Consider the following 25806-nt stretch of genomic DNA (forward strand, 5'->3'; position numbering starts at 1 on the left):
AAATTATGTAGATCAATGTAAATTCCATACTACATTATAGGTATATAACAAATAATAATACCTCAAATTTTTATTTATAACATAATTTTTATTACCTATCTAATTAAATTTGAATATTTCTTTCAAATGAGGCTGCCGATATTTATACTTACCTAATCCTACCCAGTTAAGAAGAAGTTTTTTAGCTATTCCCAATACACGAACCGGCCTCAAGAACTGACCGATTGTTGAATCAATACAAATCAAGTTTTCTAAGTCATATCGTACAGATCGTTATGACCTGCGTTCATGTACTAACACAATCGAACACGATATAGCAACATAAACAAGGTTTATAGAATGATTGAAATAGTAATAGTATTATACAGTACACTATCATACGAGTAACCCTGTCCTTAAATGTAGCATATTGAATATCACAGGAGAAGCGGAGTGCGATTTGAAACAAATTGAATTATTATTATTAATCTATACGGTAGGTTATTATTAAACCCAAGCTGGATTGATATCAATCCACCTTGATTATAACTTAAGTAGTTAAGTAAATCGAATTATTAATGTTACTCAAAAATGTAGAGACGCCTGTATGTCTGATAGTCGCTAATTCACGATTCAAACTCGACTGGTGGCTATGTCAATAATATATAGTATAATATGTGCTCGTACTCAACGTGCCTGTGTTTTGTTAACCTAACACCTAAGTAAATTCGCCGAGGACGATATAAATGACTAGACAGTTAAATCTGTAGATCGTTGTAATGTGTTTAAACATGATACGTAATAATATTATGCATGAGAAGGCAGATGAAGCTGCTAGAAATGCAATCAACAGTCCACACAGTGAAATAATTCCTTTTTCCTCACTAGTAGATATAAAAAGAAATATAAACAAATACTGTATAGATCTGTGGAACTCACATTGGCACAAGACCACGGAAAATAAATTAAGAGAAATTAAGCCAAAAGACCAAAAAAATTAGGTAATTTTTAATTGACTCAGAATTGGTCACACGAAACTCACACACGGACATCTTATGGCAAAGACACATCCTATGCCCACATGTAATACAAACTACTCCATCAAACATATCATCATCCACTGCCCTAACTTCAATGAAGCTAGAAAAGATTTTAACATCCCAGACAACCTATACAAAGCAATTGGTCCATTTTCAAACTTTCAAAACATAATTTTATACTTAAAAAAAATCAAATTGTAAAATAGCATATAACCTTCAATGTTAAAATGTAACACTTGTAAAGCTAATAACCTGCATAGTTGATGCTTAACCAATAAAGAAAAAAAAATATATATATAGGGCCTTTAGGTATATAATTAATAATTTTTTTCAATAAAAATGTATATACATAGATTAGATACGTACATTTAATTACGTAACGTTTTTATATGTTGATATTATGTTGTTACCTAGGTACTTGTTTATTATTTTAAATAATACTAACTGATCCTGCACAGAAATGTTCTTGACAAATTAAATGCCCATGGTTTTAACCCTTGTTGAACTCTGTTAAATGTAAAGAGCACAGATTATTTTTAACATGGTTACTTGGGTTGTTTAACCACATAAAAATTACAAATCTAAAATTATATCCAATTATATAATAACAATTCTCTTGCATAATTTATTGACGACAATTGTAGAAAAATCGGTCAAAACTTGATTTGCATACGGTTCATCCATTTCAGTCCTTTGATATTATTAGTAGATATATTTATTGATTTAGTACACTTGATCCTGCATGGTGTTGCCCGAGACAAATGCAATAATGTCAGTAAATTTACCCTGTTTTAAACTCCTTTAAATGTAAAATTTAAGCAGTAAACTAAACACATATTTTTAACGCTGTCATTTGGGGGTGATTTTAACCAAATATAAAATACAGGTCTAAACTAATAACTATTTTATTTTCTGTAATATAAACTCTATAAGAACAAAAAATTATTCATTGCTAAAAATCCTTATTTGAGCGTCTCTTTAAAATGCAAAATTGAAAAATTTGGCTCCGATGTGCACATCCTGGGGTAGTTGCTCAGCTAGGATCGATAGTCTATAGATCACCTTCTATGCACCTACTAAATTTAATATTTACACACACACACATACACACTCGAGCGCAAACATTGCTTTTTATTAACTTAGATTATATAGAGAAGCTTGCAACAACTTTTGTAAGTCTAATTAAAATTAATACATTTTTGAAAAACTTAAGTACTTAGGTACTTATAAAAATTACAATAAAACTTATTTGAGTCATTTTGAAATACAATACTTTCGCTTTTAATTAGCAATTTGTTTTGTATGAAGTTACTAAAATAATATAAACCTACAAAGGAATATTTTTCCTGATATAATAGCTTATTAAACAAATATCGCTCAATGAAATGAGAATAATACAAATGTAAATTGTAAAGTGAATTGCAATTTGGAAATAAAAGTATGTGTACGTATTTTTTTTTATTAGAAGAACAAAGATATGGGTTTAAAATTGAAATGTGAAACTTAATATAAAAAATAATAAATATAATACTAAATAAGTATGTATAAGTTCTTCTACTGGATGAAAAATTAATATAATATTTGATTTTGATAAAAATTGTTTTTAAACGGTTATTTTGAAGCTACAGATAAAGAAACCTATAAAAAAAAAAAATGTTTAAGCTTTTCCCAATTACCAAGAATCCAGAATCGGCGTCACGCACATCGATTAAATATATTTTTCAGTACACACTAGGCCCCGACGAAGAATCCATCAAAAATATATTTTTACCTACGATAGGATTGAACAATTTCATTTAAATTATTTAAATACCATATTATGTAAAACAAGCCAATGGTCACGTCATCGAGACGTTTTTCTTTAATAAAAAAAAACAATGTTAATACACTCGAAGAATTAAAATACCAAAAAAAATGTTTACTTGAATTTTCATTCAACGATTTTCATCAATCTACGAAAATATCACATTGCAGTTATGTATTTTTTATTGTAGCCACATGAAGCTGAGTTGTTTGAAAAATTTAAGTTTTTAAAAAGACACTTTTGTCTCGAAGCTCAACGGTATTATACTTTTGGTTATTGGCAATTCGTGTTGAAAAAAAATATTGGTATGAAATAACTTCAAAACGAATTATTTCATTTTATTTCCATGTTAGCTTAATATAATGAAAAAAATATACGGCGATCACGTGCAAGTTTTTTCAATGACTTTTGCATAACTAAATATATTTATTTTATATAAACAAATGAACTGATGAAATATGCATGACACCGTAAAGAGATTATAGTATTATATTATATGTAAATATTTTGAACATTCTCAATCCAGAGTTAGATTTGTTGAGATCGTTTGATTTTGAAATAATTTAATGACCCATACACGGGCAGAGTATCAGAGTGTATCTGACGTTAAATTTATGTGGTCGATTTTATTAAAACCTATAATACCTCACCGCAATAATGGCCGTCGATGTGTCTACAACTACCATATTGTTGGTTGCTCTGCACACGTCTTATTATCATGTGATATGCGTTTCCTGTCTTTGTGTCACTAAAATTATGTATTTTTAATCTTTAAATTTTACCATCGAAATTTTTTTTTCATTTTAATAATCACATAAATTTAAATGTTAATAATTATATAGTCATAAGCAATAGAAATACGATTATTACAGTGACCCAGTATACATTATGTGTAACTATTTAACTTTAGGTTACCTACGCACATTATGTATATATATATATTATGTATATTATATATACCATTACCTAAAATATAGTATAATATATGTATGTAGTAATATTATATACCATAGGTTAAAATTGTGTAGGTACCTATATACGGTATATATAGGTAAATATGTACATAATTTTAAATTCTGAGCGGAAAGATGAATGTAATTTTTAAACGTTTTTTTTATAGTGAATGTTAGATGTTCATTTTAATAAGACAATAATTATTCAAAATTAAATTGTGAATCCCCACAGTGTACGTATATTAATTATAGGTACTTCAAATAACGATTGTTAAAATACTAGTATTTCATGTGACATATGATATTTTCTATCACATTACTTATACCTCAAGCGTATGCATAAATAATATAATAATATACCTACATGATATTTCAAGTTAAACTTAATGGTATTATGTAGAGATTTTAAACACATTAAACTACCTGCTACCCATATTATATTCTATTAATATCATCTAGTAGCAAGAATATAATTATAAAACATACATTTGATCTGTTAAAATGTAACGAAAAAGTAAGAGTTATATATACAGAGTGTAGAATAATGCCTTATAATATTATGATTGCATGAGTAATAGTTTTAAATACATGAATTAAATATATTCTGTTTAATGGAGTGTACAATGTATATTAATGTCATTATACTCATTAAAAACTTAACGTGATTTTTTTTAACGTTACACATGGAAACAGTGCTCATTGTAGTAGATTCACATATTCACATATTATTATATTATGTTTTTGTACAAACTATATAGATGACATACAAATGGATGATCGGTTAGCAAAATATACAACAGTTGGTAAGTAAACAACTATTACGTTTAAGAGAAGAGTATATTAGTATATTAAATTCAGTTGAGTAAGATTGACGGCAACGATAAATTTTACGGTGGCCAGTGATTTCGGAAGTTTTTCTTTTTGCTGAATAGGCTATTATTTGTGCAGAATTTCATGAAAATATGTTTACTGTTGATATGGACCCCGCAGGAAGTGCATATTAGTGGGGTTTTAAAATGTGATTTTAAAGTTTAAACAATAATTTATTATGAAAATATTGTTCTCAGAACCTATTGTTTGACATGGTACTCAAATGTGAAGACAAGTTTAAAACTAAGAAAATATAAAAAAATGTCTGTTATTATTGTACGTTTAAAATGTGTAGCCTACATGAACACAGAATTGCACACGCCATTTGCCGTAATAGACTTAAGCTTTGCTGTGTAAGACGCATAGATCAAACTATCCACAAAATATGCAAATTTATATTCTTCTTAACTATTTTAAAAGCTTAAAGTAGGATGCAATGTTGAAACACGAACAATCAGTATAACGCAACAGTTCAATGGACGCAATATCTTGGTAATAGCTTAACAATTAATTTTTTTTTATTGACCTGTGCAGGTATTACAAGTAAGAGAAAAAAACTCACCTTAAATGCGCGTCTTCAGTTGCTAAAAATATTATTATCTAATAAACATACCAAATTAAATATTAAACTGCTCATTCAAAAATCCTTAATTAAACCAATTTGGACACATGGAATATCCAACTCTGAAGCAATTCCAAAAAATCCAATCTCAACAAAATTCAAGCTCTTTAAAACAAAATCCTAGTCTCCATCACCAACGCCCTTCCTTTATTTCTAATTTTACTCTCTACTCTGACTTAAAAATAAAAACTATTCATGAAGAAGCTAAAACATATTATGGAAGTTTTTTCAAAAAACTTCCTTTTCATCCCAACCCTCTTATATTCAGTCTAGCCACTCACACAATTCCTGAAAACACTCCATGGCGTCCAAGAATAAATCGGTGCCGAAACCTTCTTGAGGATTAACGACAATAACCTGCAATGATAGCAACAGGAAAAAAAATTAATACAAAAATATATGTATATATATTATATATGAATCATCAAAGGGAAGTGCGATCACTGGATGGTTTCTTCCCTCGTCCTTTTTCATGTATTAATTTCTTGTAGTACATATTCTTATTATGCCCTCGAGCATAGATTGTATGTTTCTTACGAAAATAAAAAAATAAAATTTAACTTACGTTAACATTACATAAATGTTTACTCGAGCTTGAATTACATTAAAATTAAGGTAAAATATTGTTTTATAATTTATTTACAAATTTAATTATTTTTTTTTTTTTTAGTTATATTACTTTTTGCTATTATGATACATATTTTGTTTAAGAATAAAAATAGGAGCTCGATTTTTATTAAAATTACTTTGAGTACTAAAGCTTCGGGCTATTTAAATATGAACTTTCCCATATTTCTTGTTTACTTTTTTCTATTAGATATAAATTATTAATACTACCCAAGTCTTAAGTATTAGTTTAAAATATACCTACATACATAATTTTTTATTTTTCAATTTTCTTTTCGTCTACGACGTGTGGAATAAAATTAGTGAGCTTAATTACTTAACTTAAAACGTATTATATTATCAACCTCATATAATTAAAAAGTAGGGCCACAGTGGTTACTGGTTATATTGAAATAAGGTACCATGTTATATAGGCTCATTAAATATTATGATTATTGTGCATAGTTTATAATACGTAAATATACAGCATAGGCGCCTACATAATGCATAGGTTTCATACATTAAGACAATTTGTTTACTTAAAACAATATGTAAGGTTGATCATAATAACGATTTACGCTGTTTCTACCGCTGAATACTGTGTCAACGCTAAATATTATGTCGTTACAGTACTTTTTGATTCGTGCTCGTGTGTTACGCATCACGAAAACGCGTCGCCAAACAGAAGAAAACTTGAGTCAGAGAGGTGTCATTATATAATACTTTAATACGCATTGTCGTATAACTCTCACCATAGAAATCTAAACGTTCTAAACGTTTATGCTGAGTAAGTATATTATGTAATATGTATATGTACATGTGTATGTATATGAAGATAATTTATATTGCCCACTACCTACTATTCTATAACAAAACACGACCTTTGATCTGAAACCAAAAAAAAAAAAAATAATATTTATATACATATCGTGCGGACTTACTGACCTTAATTAATGATACAATTTTACACTGTCATTCTGCAACTTATTGTTATCGACTAACTATGTATAACATTTGATTAAGAGCACCAGAAGAAGAACGATATACCTACCTGAGATCCAATAATTCTTCAACTCTTGTTCATGTTTTTCTTCATCACTCGTCGTGTTTGAGTCATTCAAAATATTATTTATATAGAAACAGGTAAGTTAACCAGAGTCAAGTAAAACAAATATTTTTTAAATCTAATATAAACTATATATATACTTGTTCTTACTTTTATATCATATGTATGGGATTATTATTGTTTTATAAATATAGTAACAAATTATTGCTATAATCGATGGTAGATTATGTTATAATTTCTTAAGTTTTTAATTTAAAAATTAATATTATGTACTTTAAAAAATTCATAATATTAGGTTGGTAATACTAAAAAAAAAATTTATTTTCAAATAAATCATGAAATTTGTCATTAATTATATTGCAATAGGTAATCATAAACTAGTAGTTTTCAACTAAATAAAATAATTTGTATAAGTAGGTATTTTTATAATTTATAACAAAATGTAATTTTAGTTTTGTGCACTTACCCGAATTACGTGTAATTGAACATTAAAAAAAGAATTATAATTCGTTATAATCTATAGTAAAATATAATATAGTTGTATAATTACAACATCGTTAGGTAGGTTCATATTTAATTTGTAGATTTTATGCGAAATGCTTTTGTTGTCATCCAGTAAATAATAAAGATATTAGATAGGTACCCTGAGTTCACAATGAGTGAATTTTTACTTGGACATTTTTCACCCAGTAATTTATTGATGTAATAAATTATTTTAAGTTTAATGTTGACAAACTTTACTTTATTAAAAAAATTACAAATAAATGTAGTTAAATTTAACATTTTGTTTTTGAATACTTTATAATTTCCAAGTTTTCAACAAAAGTATATTATAATAATATTATACTATTTCAACTAAATTTAAAAAATAAAATTTCTGATGGACACAGGTTGATTAAATATGAGTAGTTTTCTGAATTAATAATACCTACTATATTATTAATAAATTGATTAAACATTTGAACTGTTGAATGTATATTTCTCAACCTACTAAGGATCGATTTTAAATTAAGACAAATGTCAAATACGATGGAAAAAATAGGTTAAACAAACTGTTAAAATAGTGCAGTGTTGATTCAGACGATATAGATATATTGACATTTGTGTGTATTAACTTATTATGATAAGTCAAAAACTGATAAATTATAAGCTACTAATAAATTAATATTGTTTAACAGTTACTTTTTTTAATAAATTAATACTTTTTTTTAAATACAGAGTACAAGTGGAGTAATAATTAGAAGATAAATATTAGAAAATAACTTAATAACTAAAATTAAATTTACCAAATGTAAAATGTTATACTTCGTATATTTGACATTTGTTATACATTTTCTATATTTTTCTAAAATACTATTAAAATGTATTATTTTAATTACTATACTCAAATAGTTATTACATTTAAACTGGAACAGTATGATGCACCTATAGATATTCTAAAAAGAACCCTTAAAAATAAACTTGAGTTATGTAATAACTATAATACTATCCAAATTTTGATGTGGTGTGTATTCATCAGATGTAATAGTCAAATTTACGTTAAAAGTTATAGTTAGTAGGTATTTTTAATTTATTTATATAACTTGGGTAGGTACTCGAAAAGTACAAAAAGTACTCGGAAAGTAAATTAAGTAATGTAATATTTAAAAATGTTTAAACTGAAATAGGTGCTAAAGTCTAAGATAAATATATTTTTAATTATTTGTGTTTTTATTATTTGGACATAATAAAATAAAATCTATTTTTTATACAGTTTATGACTTTGTTTCAGGAAAAACCAGAATTTTTATTCATATTTAAATTAAAAAGCATACATTTATTTTCACTTTAATTAATAATAATTATTACCATTACTATGGTTGTTTAGAGATAATTTTATGGCCATGTATAAAAAAACTTACAAGTACAACACTACAACGTAAAATGCTACTACTCTATTAAATTCGATTTTACTGCTCGATTAATTACGCAGACATACTTTTTTACACGCGTTTTTAAATTAAACATTTTTATTATTAATATTCTTTAACAGCAGACATTTTTTCAACAGTACAATATATTATTATAATATAAATACCTATATAATACATATTTTGTAAGATCGAAGCGTGCTAAGTTATGAACATATTATTATATTGATATTGAAAAATAAAAACAAAAATGATCAGTAAATTGCAAAGCATTTATACACTTTATATTATTAATAATGACGTTTATTCAAGCAATGAGTTGGTTAGTCTCGCTGACCATCGTCTGCTGGGCAGTGCAGTGCCGCACTGTTGTGCAGTATCCGGAAGATGTGTACAGCAGTTTGGCTTTCGTTTTCGATACGACGGGTTCCATGGAAAATGACTACATGCAGCTGAAAGCTCACGCGGAGAGCATCATGAATTACGTGCTGGCAAGGAACAACACTGATATCAAGCATTTCGTTTTCGTACCATTTAACGACCCAGGTATAGTCGAAATACTATATCATTACCAATGTAGTATATTAGTATAATATACATTTTAAAATTTCCCGTAGTTGAAAAAGAGACGATTAAACGTTACTATATATGATATAGGTGAATAATATTACTATGCGTGTATCACAACGTAAATATATATGTAGAGCGAAAAACGCAAAACCGATGTGACGCCTCGATTCGTGAGAGAATTTTGCAAAAAATAAACTATAGAGTGTTTATTTTCACATCGAAGATAATATTATTCGTCAAACGATACAGATTGTATATTGCTTATAAAAAAAAAAGATAATATTCTAAAAATAATTTGAAAAACCCAGATTGTGAAGACAGAAAAAATGTAAAAAAAATCTTTATTGGGCCATCGCAGTGAATAAGCATACACTATAGTGACCTCATTCATTTCAGAAACACCCTGTATGCATATTAAAGGATGATTGTTCTATTATTAACCTGGAAATATCTTAAAAATACGGGTTTTAAAGTATATATTGTGTTATTTTTATTTTAATAACGAATATTACGGTTTATAAATACATATTTTATATTTTTTTTTTTTATAAAAACTGTTTCTCGGAATTTAAATAACTCTATACAAAAGAAAATTTGTCATTTCAGTAATAATTTTTCGACAAGAAATGTAATTCACCAAATTGTTTGTTGTTTTCTAAATTAAAAATGTTATTACATCTCCTATGCATTTACACCATATTGCTTCCGCGTGTAAAGAAAATATTATAAAAGTTTCTTTTCTTTTACGAGCATTTAAAGTAATGATACCGGAATATAGTGATATAACAGAATTTAAAATAACTATTCTTGTTCTTCTGATGTATTATACCAATATATAACTATCTGTACATAATAATTTTTATTCTTATTTTTTCATAAAACTAAATAATGTCAAATTGACGGCTAATTTATGGATACAATAAAATTGTACGTCTCAGATGAATTGTTATGATTTTGTTTGAACAGATGTGGGACCTGTGACAGAATCATTTGATCCAAAGGTAATTATGTACAAACTGAATCAAGTACTGATACGTGGAGGCGGAGATTGTCCGGAAATGGGTATAACGGCAGTGATACAAGCATTAAAAGTTGTGAAGCCCAATTCGTATATATACGTATTTACTGATGCGCCACCTAAAGATTCGCATTTAGTTTACGACGCACTCGAGTTAATCCAAAGAAAACAATCTCAAGTAATTAATTAAAACTATACTATCGTTAGTACCTAATCTTCAGAATATGTTGTATCGCAAATACAAACTAAAAAATAATTTCATGTCTTGCAACGGCACCGTTTTTTTTTTGTAGTATATATCTAAGCACATATTATTTATTTTTCAACATAAAATAATATTTGGATAATTTTTTTAACAAGCGCTAGTTTAGTATTTGTATAGGTTGCGAATGACCTTTTCGACATTGTATAATTCAAGTTAATAGTTCACTTTGCTCTAACTGTACCGTTTTAATGATCTCGATGATTGGTTTCATTGTATACAATATTACTTACAATCTGAGTCTTGCATTATAGTAATATTTTCCGAATCGTGGTAATCAGTATTACATTATCATGATTTTATTATGTAATCATTTATTGATTTTTATCCTCCCATTCTAAAATATATATAAGATTACTTGAAAATAATTTATAGAGTTGTTTAACTTTTTATTAAAAAAATGTCATCATTTATTAGTTTAGTAGGTAAGTACCTACTTTGATCTACCTATTTTAAACGGTACAATTATTTTTCTGTAGTCGTGGTGTGTACAACTGTTCAGTGTTCATATAGGGTCATTAAAAGAAAAAAAACGATATACTTAAAAATGTATAGAATTTATGTTTATATTTTATTTAGAAAACAATTCCTAGGTTTTTTTAAGTTTTCGTTAACATCTGCATTTTTAAATCCCTAGCCGATCAATGAATATAGAGATATAGAGTTTTACAATGATATGGGAAATTATTTTTTGTATCAGCAAATACTTTTTAAATTAGAAAAATGTTTCCGTCTTTAATATTGAGTGTGGTTTTTGGTACCAAATTAGATTTAGTTTGCTGTATGGGGTTAAACATGTTAAAAGAAAATTACTTGTTGGGTTAGTAAGACCGCTTAAAAAGTTTCACCTTCAGCCTTCAACTAATCACTTTCACTGCTAAAAATTGTTATTTATTTTAACAGATTCTGAACAGAGTAATGAATGTATTGATTTTACTGTGATGTGTGTGCTATTTTATGTGTCCGTATACACAAAAAGTTGTCGGAAAAATGCTTCGAGTTTTAACTAAGGGTGGTTTCTGGTGGAAAATTGGATATAGTTCTTACTTTTGAAAGGTCAAAATTGAAAATTCGGGAAAAATTAATTCAACTTAGGTAGGTACTTACAACTTACTGAATTAGGTACTACTTTTAATAATTGATCGAGGCTAACATATCGTTTTCGATGAGAATCGTTTTCCTTTATAATAATTTTAAATTTTATATCATTGAAATCAAATTTATCACATAAGTTACAGTGACTCACTCAACATCTATTATATAGCAGAGCGGTACCCCCTTCTTTTTTAATTTTAGTGTTATAAAAAGCTATCATATTGTATTATACATTTTTCAATTTGATAAACATTCTTTTGCATAATAATTACTTACGTCTAATTAGTATAAAAATATGAAATCAATTAACTATTGTAGTAAAACCAATTTCTTTTTATATTATGTTTCATAATACAATGACGTAGGTATTTCAAATTTTAATTAATATCTGTCTAGTTAAATGGAAATTGAGGTTAATTGATTTGTCATAGCGTCGTCCATGTAGATATACATTAAAATTGCGTACTTCATAATGTGTCATTTGTTTATACCAAGACTATAATTATCAAAATATTCACATTTCACAGATGGTCAGTTCTACATTATTTTTATCCTTCATTAATTTTTGTTGAGGTTTTAACTCCCATCATATTTTAAACGTGTCCATACCAACATATTTCGATTTCTCAAATGATATCATCATAATACCATATGAACTAAGTTTGAATTTTAATATTTTATTTTTTAGGGTCTACAATACATAGTTTAATATTCATAAAAAAATATTTTTAATTTATGTCTTGTAAATTTATTATATTCAACTGCTCAAGTTTCTGTCGTTATAATAAATTGTTTCATTGCCGGTGTGGAAACGAAATATTTTTACCTGAAATAGAGAGACTAAAATTCTTTTAAGTTTTCAAAGTCAACCAGTCTTTGAATTCTGAGCAGAGCACAGAATGTAATGGTTTTACAATGATGTGTGTGTATGGTTTTTTTTTTTATTAATTTTGGATTCTGAGTGGAGCTTTTCCATCACCGTTTACGGAATCGGGAGCAGTAAAAAAGCTATAATTTTCAACTCCGGGAGTTTTTCCGGATAGAAAATTAAATCTAGTTGTTAAAAAAATCAGAACATTTCAGACATATAAAAAATAATCGGTAACACTATAGAAAATTACTGAAAACTGAGGTATTCACATAACACTTGCAGTTATCGAAAAAATCGATTAAATGTGTTTTATTTTTGTAATTTTAAAACTTATAAATAACTTTAGATACCTAGGTGGAATTTAATATTTTACAAAATATTTTTATAACATTTTATAGAAGATGTATAATTTTTGTAATATTTTAACTCTGAAAATTTTTAAAAAATTTTTTTTCGATTTAGGTATGTTATTAACATTTTTCTTTCTTAGTTAAAAAGCTTGACAATTTATTACGAGATACTATACATAAAGTGATTTCTCATCCACTCAAAAGTATCAAAACTACATATTAACAATTTTTTATAAACATTTGAAGTAGGTACCTACATATTTTGACCAAATTCTTGAAAAGAACGAAAATTTGCATTTATTCCCTTTTTTGTAAAAGCACAACACACTTTATACCTAGAAGAATGTACAGCCGTGCAAGTGCTATTTCGTATTTACAAGGATTTTCTCAAGCTCATATTCTGAATTTTTGTCGAATCACATACCTAACCATTTAAGTAAAAATGTGTTTTATCTAAAAACTAACTTATAGAATCTTAGAAAAAAAATCAATGTACCCTCGTTTTAGGAACATTACTTATAGTATATAATATTATGTTATATTGATAGAAATTAAAACCATACTTAACAAAATGTATATAGGTACTTAAATTAACTACACTAGATGGCCCTATGAACTACACATGTTTGAAGTGAGAATTGTTTTTTCTTTTTTGCAACGTTGAATGTATATAAATCAAAACAAATGTTATACATTTTATATGCTATTAGTTTATGATGAAAAACTCACAATTTTTTTAATTAATCTATTCGTGTTTCATATATAATAAATAAATAAAATAATTAATAATTTTTAATACATGTACCTACACTTTAAAAAGCTTTCTATAACAAAACAACCATAATAATAATACGGGTTTTGTAAGTATATGTTTTAATTAATGAATCAAAATATTATTAAATAAGCCACAGCACACTTATTATTTAATGGTATTGTAAAAAAAATGTGCTTAGGTGGTCGTCTTAAGAACAGTGCACGACTGCATATCGACGGATAAAAGCTACGAAAATATAGCATCATTGGGATCAGGTAACGTGTTTGACGTCAACAAGGAAGATGTATCAAAAGTACTACAATTTGTAAAAACATCAATGGACATAAACAGAGTAAATTTGATGTCTGTCAATATCCCACAAAAACAATTGATACCGTTTCCAAAAAAGCTGAGTATCGACGAAAGCATAAAGAGTCTCCAGGTCTCAGTCTCGGGACTCAATTCTAACATTGGTGTGGTGAATCCCGTAGGCAAGATAATGGATGAAGCACATGGGTTGATCACCGATTTAGACTTGAAAAATGTCAAAATCGTCAACATTCTGGTAAGTTTTCGAGTTGTTTAATGATAATTATTTTGTTAGATATATTTATTTACTTTTCAATGAACGTTGTACTAGATATACATTTTTCTATCGGTTATGTTGATTGTTAATTATTATACCTATTATTTTTTAAATAATTTATGGCGTAGGAGTATAATAATATTAAATGTGAAATATTAAATAACAGTAATGAGTATTTTATATTTCTAAGGAACCCATACCCGGTGAATGGACTTTGTACATTACTAGTGAATCTGCACATACTATTCGTGCTTGCGGAATCAGCACAAAGAATTTTGATTTTGGATTTGCTATTACAAAACCAAAAAATATGACTCAAACTAGCCACAGGCCACTCAAAGGTATTTTGTACATCCAAACATACTAAATCATCAACTGAACAAAAATAATAATAATGCTCGAAAATACGATTAAATTAATATTACAACTGATTTACACAGTACATACCTGTACGGCACACATTTTTATCAGTAAAAGTTATAACTCAGAATATTATGACATTTATTCATTTAAATATTGTTTTGGTAGGTAGGTAGGTATTAATTTCAGTGCGATGTTTAGAAATTACGTACCTACTAACTAGTTTGTATGTTCGTTTTTTAAATAATCGATAAACTTCTCGTACCTGCCTGACAAACTGCAGTATACGTACACACACAAATTATTCAATGCAAATCCACCTTTTGATTTTAAACTATGACCATTTTGTTGCTTAGAACAAAAACATATTTTGTGATGGAAAATTAAACTCTAAAATATAAATAGAAAAAGTAGTAAAAGTATTATCTTAGGATTTGTATTAATACTGCTTACATTATAATATATACAGTACGATTTGGAAGATAATTTTTAAATTAAAAGAAATATTAGAAATTATTTAATAAGATAAATTTCCAATTCAATCATTTTTAATTAATATTAAGAGTTCTCATAATCATATAATATGATAAAAATCATCGTCGACAATTTAATGCATCCCGATGTATCATTGAATCTGATTACAAAATGTTTAAATTAACTAGGTATTACTTACCTATATATTTTACATAGATATGATAAAAATAAAATATTACAGAAACATTAACAAAATTATTTATAACTCGATGTCATTTTGTATTATAAATAACAATTGACATGATACATTATAGGTGCCAAAAACTATATATTAGTTGACTGTCCAGACGTTAAGAAATTTGTATCTTGTAAAATTCAAGATTTAAGCAGTGACGGTAAAACAGAGGCCCTGCCAATGACAGAGTTTGGAAAAAATTTGTTGTTATGTGGTCCATTTATACCCAATGACAATCCTTTTTACGTTCAGGTAAATATACATATTTCATTATTATGTTGAATATAGTGCCTGTAGTACCTATTAGTACCCAAGGCGATAAAATAATAATTATGAGAACTTAAAATGTAGTTTAGGTATTTATCTAGTAATTATTGATTAAACGTACACGTACGACGGCCTGTATGTAGGTAAGACGTTAAATATTATGTGTTCAATAGGTATCTATTGTATAATAAATGTATATCATGATTTTTAATAATATATATTCTATGTTCTATAATAATATTATAAAAAAAAAGTAGTTTAAATGACTAATAACTAGGTAGTTATTTAACTTAAAATGGTTATTTAAAGCTTAAACGTATAATACCTAGAATGTAATTCACGGTGTTCTAAATAAACTTTTTTGCATGATTATATTAATATTTAAATTCACATTTCAGTAGATAGGATAACATACTATTAATTAACAAATATCAAATTTAATGTAGGTGTACTGGATGTCTTGCCGTTTTATCTATTCCCCGAAAAAATATATATACTTTTTAACTCACATATTTGAAATCTATTGCCTACAATGAATTATTACGTCCTCGAGTATTCAATAAATATTAATTATGTATCTCCACTAAAAATTGAAACATAGATTCATTGGCATTATTTTTTTATAATAAATTTAAATACCAAGTTATTATCACTAAATGAAAGCTTATACTACCAGGAATATTTTTTTTAATTAGTATCTACCTACGTAGTTATGAAAAAAAAAATTTAGAAACATATAATTTAAATCATTTTATGGTCATTATTAAAATCATTTTAAATTAAATATTTATTAATTATTATTATTAATTATTATTATTATTATTATTATTATTATTAGCTGGTTGTATGAAAAGCGAATAATGATGTTAAATATACATATTATTGAAAATCTTAATTACTTACTTTATTTATTAAATCATATTCATGACTTGGATTCAATGAAAAACATGCAATTAAATTTTTTCCAAATATAATAAATACAATTATTTTAAGAAAAAAAAATTATCATAATGATGTAATATTGTCAATATGATGTACATAATATGCACTATGAGCTTTGCACATTAATATGAACGTAGAACTATTATTAATTACTCATTTTTCTTTAATATTTTCTATTGATAATGAAAGTCATTTAAATATACGAATCCATATTATTCCTTGAAAATTGGTCATCATACTATTTTAACACTCGTTTACACTAATTTTATACACCCTATTGTTCAATATATTTTTTACTACATAACAGTTTTTTAATATTATACATTTGTGTCTTTAAAATATTCTGAATTCTATAGAAACTGTTTAATATAATATTCAACATTTTTTGAATGTTTCAATTTGTTTGTATAAATATTAAAAATGTATTTCTTATATCATATTCTGTATGAAAATTTAACTGTTTTTTAAATAAGATAACTTAAAAAGTAACTTTTTAAATTATTTTATTTTAAGAACACAGTAAAATATCTAAATTGAAAATTAAAAACATAATATTACACATTAAACATAGTTAATAAGTTCATTAAAAAAAAAGTTAAAAACATATTATACTGTTAAGTATATTATAGTACTATAGAAATTTCAGTAAATACCCATTTATAGACTATTATCGTCCTTTTCGAGTAAATCAAGCTTCTTTCAGAATCCTTTTTTTTTTTGTTTCAATTAAAATGATTCATCATTGTTTTCCAACTTTCCAGTAGCTTCTGTAACTCTTGTGTCCCATTCAGTTTTAATATGTATACATCAAATACAATTACATCGTAAATTAAAATCGGGAACTTTAGAATGTTTAACAAAAAAGGAAATTTTTTAATATGCGCCAATCTAACCGTAGTATATAGTTCAAGGGATTTCAAACGTTGCTTTTTCGGGATAAATGGATTTTTTTATTCCGATGTACTGATACTTCTTAATATCTACTTGGATTCAGGAAAACCGGTTGGAATTCCTATCATTTTGTTTTGAGAAGGACTTCTTCATATTTTACAAATTATAACTATTATTTTATAAACTCTGGTACATCTGATTTGAAAAATTCGAAAAATTCATACTACTTTAAGATGTTAAGTGAAAACAATTTTTTTATCGGTAGTTATAGATAGGTACGTCAGTAATGTATCTATGTATGCCTATACTTCTGTAACTTCTAGAAGTCATTAAAGACGTCGACAATCAAATAAAAAATAGGTGAATAGATTTGTTGTTTAACCTATTACATACATCAAAAACACAGTTATTATTTCCATTGTAATGGTCATTTTTGAAACATTTACAATTCATAACTTATTTTAATGATGTTGCATGTGTATGTTTTACATGTCCTATACATGACAAAATATTAATAATAATTAAAATTAAAATTGTTTGCTCGTTATAATTACTATCATATAATATATAGGTAGTCATTAATTTAGTTTTACAAAAAATATTATTTGAATATAATGTTTGTAGTTTAAGCGCACTAAAACTATTATTGTTCTGTCGTTTAATTTAGGTATTTGGTATGAACCATAATGGTAATTACTTCAGGCGCATTACTAAAACCAGCATTATTCCAAATGAACCTGGTAAATTTGAATTATATTTTATGTGGCATGCATGAATATCTTAATAATTATTATAAATTAAAACCGTACGTATAAAGTATACATACATATATATAAACATATATATTATACATAGATGCACCTTACATAACTACAACAAAAAAGACTATCGCAGTAGTTGGTGGTGAATTGAGTATCAATTGTCATGTCGAGTCACTGGTCCCATTTACAGTTACCTGGGAGTCACTAAATTACCCTCAACAAGCTTGGAACTTTAGGTATTGAATATAATATTATTGTATTTATAGTGTAAGACATTAAACAATTGTATAAATAAAAAAATTAATGTTTTAATTTATTTCAGCCAGAGTTCAGAAATTGAATTAGTCGTACCCAACATAACATTCCAACATGCTGGCATTTACACGTGTGGTGCACAAAACATTGCTGGCTATTCCGAATCAACAACTAACGTCACCATAATATGTAAAACGAATCATAGTTATTAATATATTATTTAGGTATATATTATATGTGATTATTTACATATGTGATACAATAATAAGAAATAACTTAATATTAGAAGTATCTTGCAAAACCAAGATTGTAGAATTACGCTTTATGGATAGTAAAATAATGAGAGTACCTTTACATAAATATTAAATACATAATAATAATAATTTAGATAGGGACCTAAGTTTGGTAATTTGTACATTGCACACTATTAGTTTAAATAATTATAATTATTTTATTTCGTAATCAATATAATGTTGTGTTATAAAATTGAATATATAATATTTAGTTTAGTTCAATTTTATAAAAATCTGAAAATATAACATAACTAGGTATTATTTACACTTATTATATTGGGTATATTAATTTTATACATTATGCATTGTCCCAATTGTTTTCTATAATTGTTAAATTCAGTAAAAATAATAATCTAACAAGGTATTGAATTTAAACTGGCTAATAGAAAAACTGAAATGTATATTATAATATTATACTGTGCATACAGGTATATATTATGTTACACACACACACACACTGGCCGGACCTTCGAGCTTAAATTAAGTTAAAACTAGTTTTTAGAATTGTTTTTATGTAATTGGTGGGGTCATGGGGGACTACTAAGCGAAAAATTACTCAAGATCTGATCTCCAGATTTGTAAAATTGTATTATTCTAAACATGTCTATGATGCTATTCTAGTTAACGTATTCATGTTTTTTGTTTTATTTGTTTCAAATTTCCATTCATAGTAACGACGATGTTTACCATACTATAAAAAATATCCTAATCACAAAGTATGAAGTATTAACATACTTTAAACAACCAACGTTGACTCATCTTGGAACAATACAATACAATTTACAACTTAACAATAACCAAACTTTCTCGAGCGATCGGTAGGTACCCATTAATTGTATGAATACAGAACTGCACAGTTCGTTTGCATTCAAAATTAATAAATAGTATTAAGAGCCTACTCGTTCATAACTCAAATGCATAATACATTTTTCATAGTAAATTATCCATAAAGTGTATTATTGTTTTGCTCAATACCTATACTATTTTTAAATTACGTATCACTTATGTTTATATAACAGTATAATTTAATAACGGAGTCTATATATTATTGTTAGATGCGTAAATTATGAATAAATATTCTTTGAATCTAGGTTTTTATTCCAATTGCTCGGTTTTGACAAATGACAGTGGAGTGAAGTGAGACAATTGTAAATTAATTATATAAACATAATGATAGAAGTTGTTTATGCTCCATTAACTATTTATTAAGTTTTTGAATAATAAATTCAGAAGACTAATGATTATTTTTTTTTAACAAAAACTGAAAGAAAAACCTTTCGATATATTTATTAAGATAAAATGTTAATGTTCTCACAAAATTCGATGGATCGAACAACATTATTATCCGAGAAAGCATATCTTAGATAGCAAAGAATATTAATACATAAATTTGAACATTATACTTAAAATATTTTGGAATATATTAATTAACCTATATAGCTATTGTTTATGGTAAAATGTTCGAAATATAAGAAAAAAAGACCATCCATTTTGAGATCACAGATTTCTTAAATCATAACTTAATCGTTTTTTTATCTGTTTCAAGTGAACAATCACAAAGTCCATTTACACATGTTATTAAATAAAACGATTAATAAATGACAATCGACAACTGTATATTTCGAATTAATGATTTTTAACATTTTTCCTAATTTATAATTACCAAATTTCACCTTGAAAATATGTCAATATGGGTTATTTTTTTTTCTTAGCCAAGCCAACGATTAATGAGGGAAACGATAACGTAACTGTGGTATTACCAGAAGGTGGAGATTATTCGATGACATGTTCGGGTCATGGAGTACCCGCCCCCAAAATGATTTGGTACATGGATGGTTCTCCTATCTCTCATTACAATGGCAAGTACAGTACAAATTTTAATAATATGTGGTATATAATGGAGTTTTTTGAAATCGATACACAACACCGTTGCTGACGACAAATTATAATTCTGTCTTAGACCATATTGTAGTAATAAACGACATCTTGAGGCTGATTATTTACGATGCTTCGTTGAGTGATTCAAACGTGTACACCTGTAGAGCTTCAAATGAAGCAGGAGCAATCGAGAAAAGCTATAATATCGTTGTTAAAGGTGATGTATTTTTTTTTTTATTAACTATTAGTATGAAGGTGATATTATTTTTACTAAGTTTTTACACCATATTTTCGTACATGCTGGTGAAAATCTATTAGTACTGATATGCTATGTATTTGAATTTAATTATAGTTGAAACGCCTTTTCCGATGATAGCAAACGAATCTTTGATCATAAATGAACTCGATGACGTTCTTATGAATTGCCCGTTAGCAAACATGAACCATAAATGGTTAAAGGTAAGACAGATTTAATTAAGAAAAAAAACTCGGCGAATTGAAATTTTCTACTCATTATAAAATATAATATACATTAAATATTGAATTCTTTGATGTGTCTTAGAAGTTATAAACGAAGGAAAGAACGTAAAATAATAATTCAATATAAAATCCAAATAATATAGTCCTAAAAGCTGTAGCTTAAAAAATATAAACTGTTTAATTTAAATAAAATACTTTTATTTGTTTGTTAATCTCATCAAAATTCAGTCTTGGACTCTTAGAAGTAACAACTTCTCTAGGCAGTTTTGTGAAAACGTGAATTTTTATACACGACTATGGATTTCATTTATATAATATTTGATTGTTTCTTTTAACATCGAGCTACCTATAATACTAAATTTGATAATAATATAAATATTATATTATTTTCTTTAAAGTTTTTACATAACTAAATTAAAACTATAGGCTGCAAGTACACCATACGTGGTAGCGGTTAGATGATTTTGCCACGGGGATGTGGCTGATTTTTTAACATAATATACTATTTTGTCGTACAAATATAATTTATAGATACCGTTTTATTCCTATGTCTATATAAGTTATTATGAATATTGAAATCTTCCATCCTCCCCACACCCGTTTGACTGCCACAAATCATACAAGACACAAGTATAATGTAAATGTATGAACATTTAAAGTCATGAGTAATATTACCCACATGAGTAATCATCTATCATTTGACTATTTAAGTTGTATATACAATCCAAAAAAAGTGATTTAGTGGATGTCGCTCTGCTGTACATTAGGTGTCTAGGAGGTCCTTGTAATGGATGGTATTTAAATTTGAATTCAATGATATCAAATCATAGTATACGAAAAACGATTCTGAGCGGAGACGGTATGTCAGTGTAGGATATTTAAAATTGTTATTACTTATTAATATATGGTAGCCTGTAAGTTGAATTAATATTATTCTTAAATTATCAGTGATGCTGAAGAAATATTAAATATACTAATATAAAATTGTGCTTTTTTGAAACCGAATTACAACAGAATGATAAACGTTATTCTTAGTGTTATATACTTATATGTTATTATTAATATTATTATTTATAGTATTGTTTTATATGCAATTTTGTCCAATTTGAACTTAAAATGTCTGTAAAAAATAACTGTGTTTGTATATTTTTTAGATTTCTTAGTTACGCAAAAAAAAATTCTAAGGTGGGACCTTGTTTTAAATTGTCAATTCTTAGCTTTAACAATTGAAAACTTAATATATTTTTAACTACAAAATCATTTTCAATTTTCAATATGATAAATATTGTCAACATTTGAATTTTAAATGCTTAAAAAAAAATCTTTCCAGTGTATTTTTAATATTTTTCAACTGATATTGTAACAATTTATCGAAAGTCTTATATTAAATTTTCATTTTTTTTTTGACCTAACCAATAAAATTGTATTAACATTTATAGAAAAAAAAAAAATTGAAAATGTCCATAAACAACTTCGAACGAGTCAAAATATTTTGGAAGTTTTATCAAGTATATGAATTAATTAAATAAATATTTTGTGTAAATTTCAAGTCTCTACAGTAATTCGCCATTGAATTACCAAAAAATAAGAAAATCGAGTGAATGTTGTAAAAATTTCAACTTTGACGCTCATAAAAATTTAATTTGACTTTCCGGTAAAAACTTTCCAGTTTTTTTTTTTGATAAAGGAACTGTCAGGAATTTTATATTAAATTTTTAAATTTTAGATGTAAAAATTAAAAAAAATTTCAATTTCTAACTAAATATAATTTGCTAATTTTCATGATTTTTAAGAATTTTGTCAAAATTCTAAATTGAAACTCTCATCAAAAATTACTGTTCAATTACTCTCCACTTTTTTTTAAATTTCCATTAACAAAAACTTACAAGGAACCTTGTGTTACACTTACATGTTTTTTGACCGAGTGAACATTCTTTTATCATTTATCAACTTCAGTTTAAAAAAACAAATAACAATCGATAATTTCATATGCCTATAAATAGTTCAACAAAAAATCAAAATATTTTGAAAATTGTATGATGTAATGCTAACACAAATATTCAGTGAAATTTTCATGTATCTACGGTCGTTTTTGTTAGAGTTGCATTAAAATTCATTTTCGATTTTTTCCAAAATTTGTTTTGTGTAATAAATTCCCGTTTTTCCTCAATGTTTTGTTGGTTTTTCCTGTTGTTTTTGAAAACTATTGGGAATTTTAAATGTTGACCTCCCAAAAGCACAAACTAGATTCACTTTCCTACCAGAAAAGTTACTGTTGAAGAAAATCGAAGCACTTTTTCTATAAGAAACCGTGATGACAAACACAAAAATAAATAAATAAATATGAAAACACACATCATTGTAAAATCAATACATTCATCTCTCCGTTCAGAATCTAAAATAGGTCATATAATTAGTAGTGATTATTGTTTAAATACATTCTATAGTACCTACTATTTATATGACTGTTTGTTAAATTATAGGACGGTGTTAATATCAATGACTTAGTTTACAAAAGAGCAGATGAACAACATTTCAAACAAATAAGCCGTGCATTAAAAATCTATGAACTGGACGAATTAGATGGTGGTGTATACACGTGTATGAACTCTACTGAAGCCTATACATATCACTTACAAATTGCATTCGCTCCTTATTTCATAAGATATCAGCCCGAGACAATGATGATCGGGAAAAACGAAACGGTTGTGTTTGACTGCAAAGCAGGAGGATTTCCAACACCAAAAGTAAGCATTACTATACGTCTATATTATTATTATTACTATTATCAGGGATGAAAATAACTCATAATTAATACTAATTAGAAACATACCTATATACATTTATCGAGTATAGTGTAAATGCATTATTATAGGTAGGTCGTAGGTAGGTGTTTTGTATTGTAGGTATATATTCGAGTTTTTATTTTTATTACTATTAACAGTGTTACAATCCATACAAACAGTGCATAGTAGACAAGTTTTAGAATATAAGAAAGGGTATGAATATATTATAATTGAAGTGTGGGTCACACTCTTGAGTGAATAGGGAAATCGTTCGTCCCAATTAAGTTATTTGGATATAGTTAAGAATATGCTGTTTAAAAAGATAAGTGATAATAGTGTTGTTATTTCTTTAAAATATATATATATATATAATATATATATATATGTAAACTAAGCTAATAGAAAATAAATATAAAATAATATGTAGGTACCTACAATCTACATAGTTATACAGGATGATCCAACAAGTATGATCATCAACTTTTTTGCTTTAATAATGAAGTTTTTCAAAATCTGATTTTTAGAATCTTTAAATATACTTAAAGACCATATTTTCATATTCTTGAGATTTGTTGTACCACTTAAGGAGTGTCCTGTGGAGATACAAACTTTGTTTTTCAAATGGGAACCCCACTTTTTTACTGTAAATTATTTAGCGAATATTTTTATTAAGAATTTCGATATATTGAAATCAAAATTCGAAAGAGTAGTTTTCTAATTATTACACATTTTGTGCTAAGGATAATACAGTTTATAATAAGGAAGAAGCATATGCTTATACAGTATACGTTATTATCTATAGTTTATACACATAATATAAAATAATATGTCATTTTATATTTATTTAGTCAAACACTTAAATAAATAACAAGTAAAATCCTTCTTGATTTATTTAGTTATTTTTCTTATTCCATGTGTAGAACTGTATAAGCATATCCATATCATGGACTATTGTCCTTAGTACAAATTGTCCAATAACTAGGAAATCACTCGTTTGAATTTTGATTTCTATACATCAAAATTCTCAAAAAAAATTATCCTCTAAATAATTGAAAGAAAAAAATTGGGGTTCTCATTTGAAACACAAAGGTTCGTATCACCACTCCTTAAGTGGCACAAAAATTTCAAGAATATGAAAATATGGTCTTTGAGTATATTTAAAGATTCTAAAAATCAGATTTTGAAAAACTTCATTATTAAAGAGAAAAGGGAGGGGAGTATACTTGTTGGATCACCCTGTATATATATACATAATAACTAATAAGTAAGTAGCTACCCTAACCAAACCTAGGTAAGACATCTAATAAAGTTTTGAAATTGTAATTTTCTGTTTTAGATGTATTGGAGAAAACTTGAATCGACATTACCTATAACTCGTTGGACTTTAAAAGATACAGAATACTTAGAAAATAAACAGGTACTTAAAATTCATTCTGTCGATTGGATACATAATGGAACTTACAGTTGCATGGCTAAAAATAAATTAGGGATCGAAACACGTCGTTTTGAATTATTTGTGTTCTAATACAATTTACCATTCTATATACGTATAAACGTATTTTATTACATTTTCATATATATACTTAAGCTGGATAGTCGGTACTTATTGCCTCTTTTTAAAAAATCGTATTTTATTCGACAGTGAACATTAAAAAAATATTTAATAAATGTTCATACTAATGTGTTGTAACTTAAAAATGTTTAAAACTAAATATGTCGAAATACTTTTATCTATATTACTTTAAACACCATACAATTTAGATAATACGCTTACAATAATTATATTAAATTGGAAATGTTTTGTTGGGAAATAAATGATTTAACTTAA

The 25806-nt window shown here is 26.4% G+C and overlaps 1 protein-coding gene across 2 annotated transcripts; it reads left to right on the forward strand.

Moving 5' to 3' along the window:
* The first annotated feature begins 6840 nt into the window (after positions 1 to 6840).
* On the forward strand, positions 6841 to 25806 carry LOC111035777 (hemicentin-1-like). 2 transcript variants are annotated; one of them, XM_022317544.1, is made up of 14 exons: positions 6841 to 7017; positions 9163 to 9396; positions 10387 to 10616; positions 13970 to 14335; positions 14547 to 14697; positions 15505 to 15677; positions 18193 to 18265; positions 18381 to 18522; positions 18609 to 18730; positions 20547 to 20693; positions 20795 to 20929; positions 21065 to 21171; positions 23676 to 23939; positions 25315 to 25503. In XM_022317544.1, exons 2-14 carry the CDS (start codon positions 9165 to 9167, stop codon positions 25501 to 25503), a joined length of 2331 nt encoding a protein of 776 aa, XP_022173236.1. In that variant the 5' UTR covers positions 6841 to 7017; positions 9163 to 9164. The 2 variants fall into 2 exon arrangements, with proteins under 2 accessions (XP_022173236.1, XP_022173237.1); XM_022317545.1 differs by lacking the exon at positions 6841 to 7017 and having other exon boundaries at positions 9165 to 9396; positions 25315 to 25806.

This window comes from Myzus persicae, unplaced genomic scaffold (assembly GCF_001856785.1).
Source record: "Myzus persicae strain clone G006 unplaced genomic scaffold, MPER_G0061.0, whole genome shotgun sequence".
Classification (NCBI taxonomy): Eukaryota; Metazoa; Arthropoda; class Insecta; order Hemiptera; family Aphididae; genus Myzus; species Myzus persicae.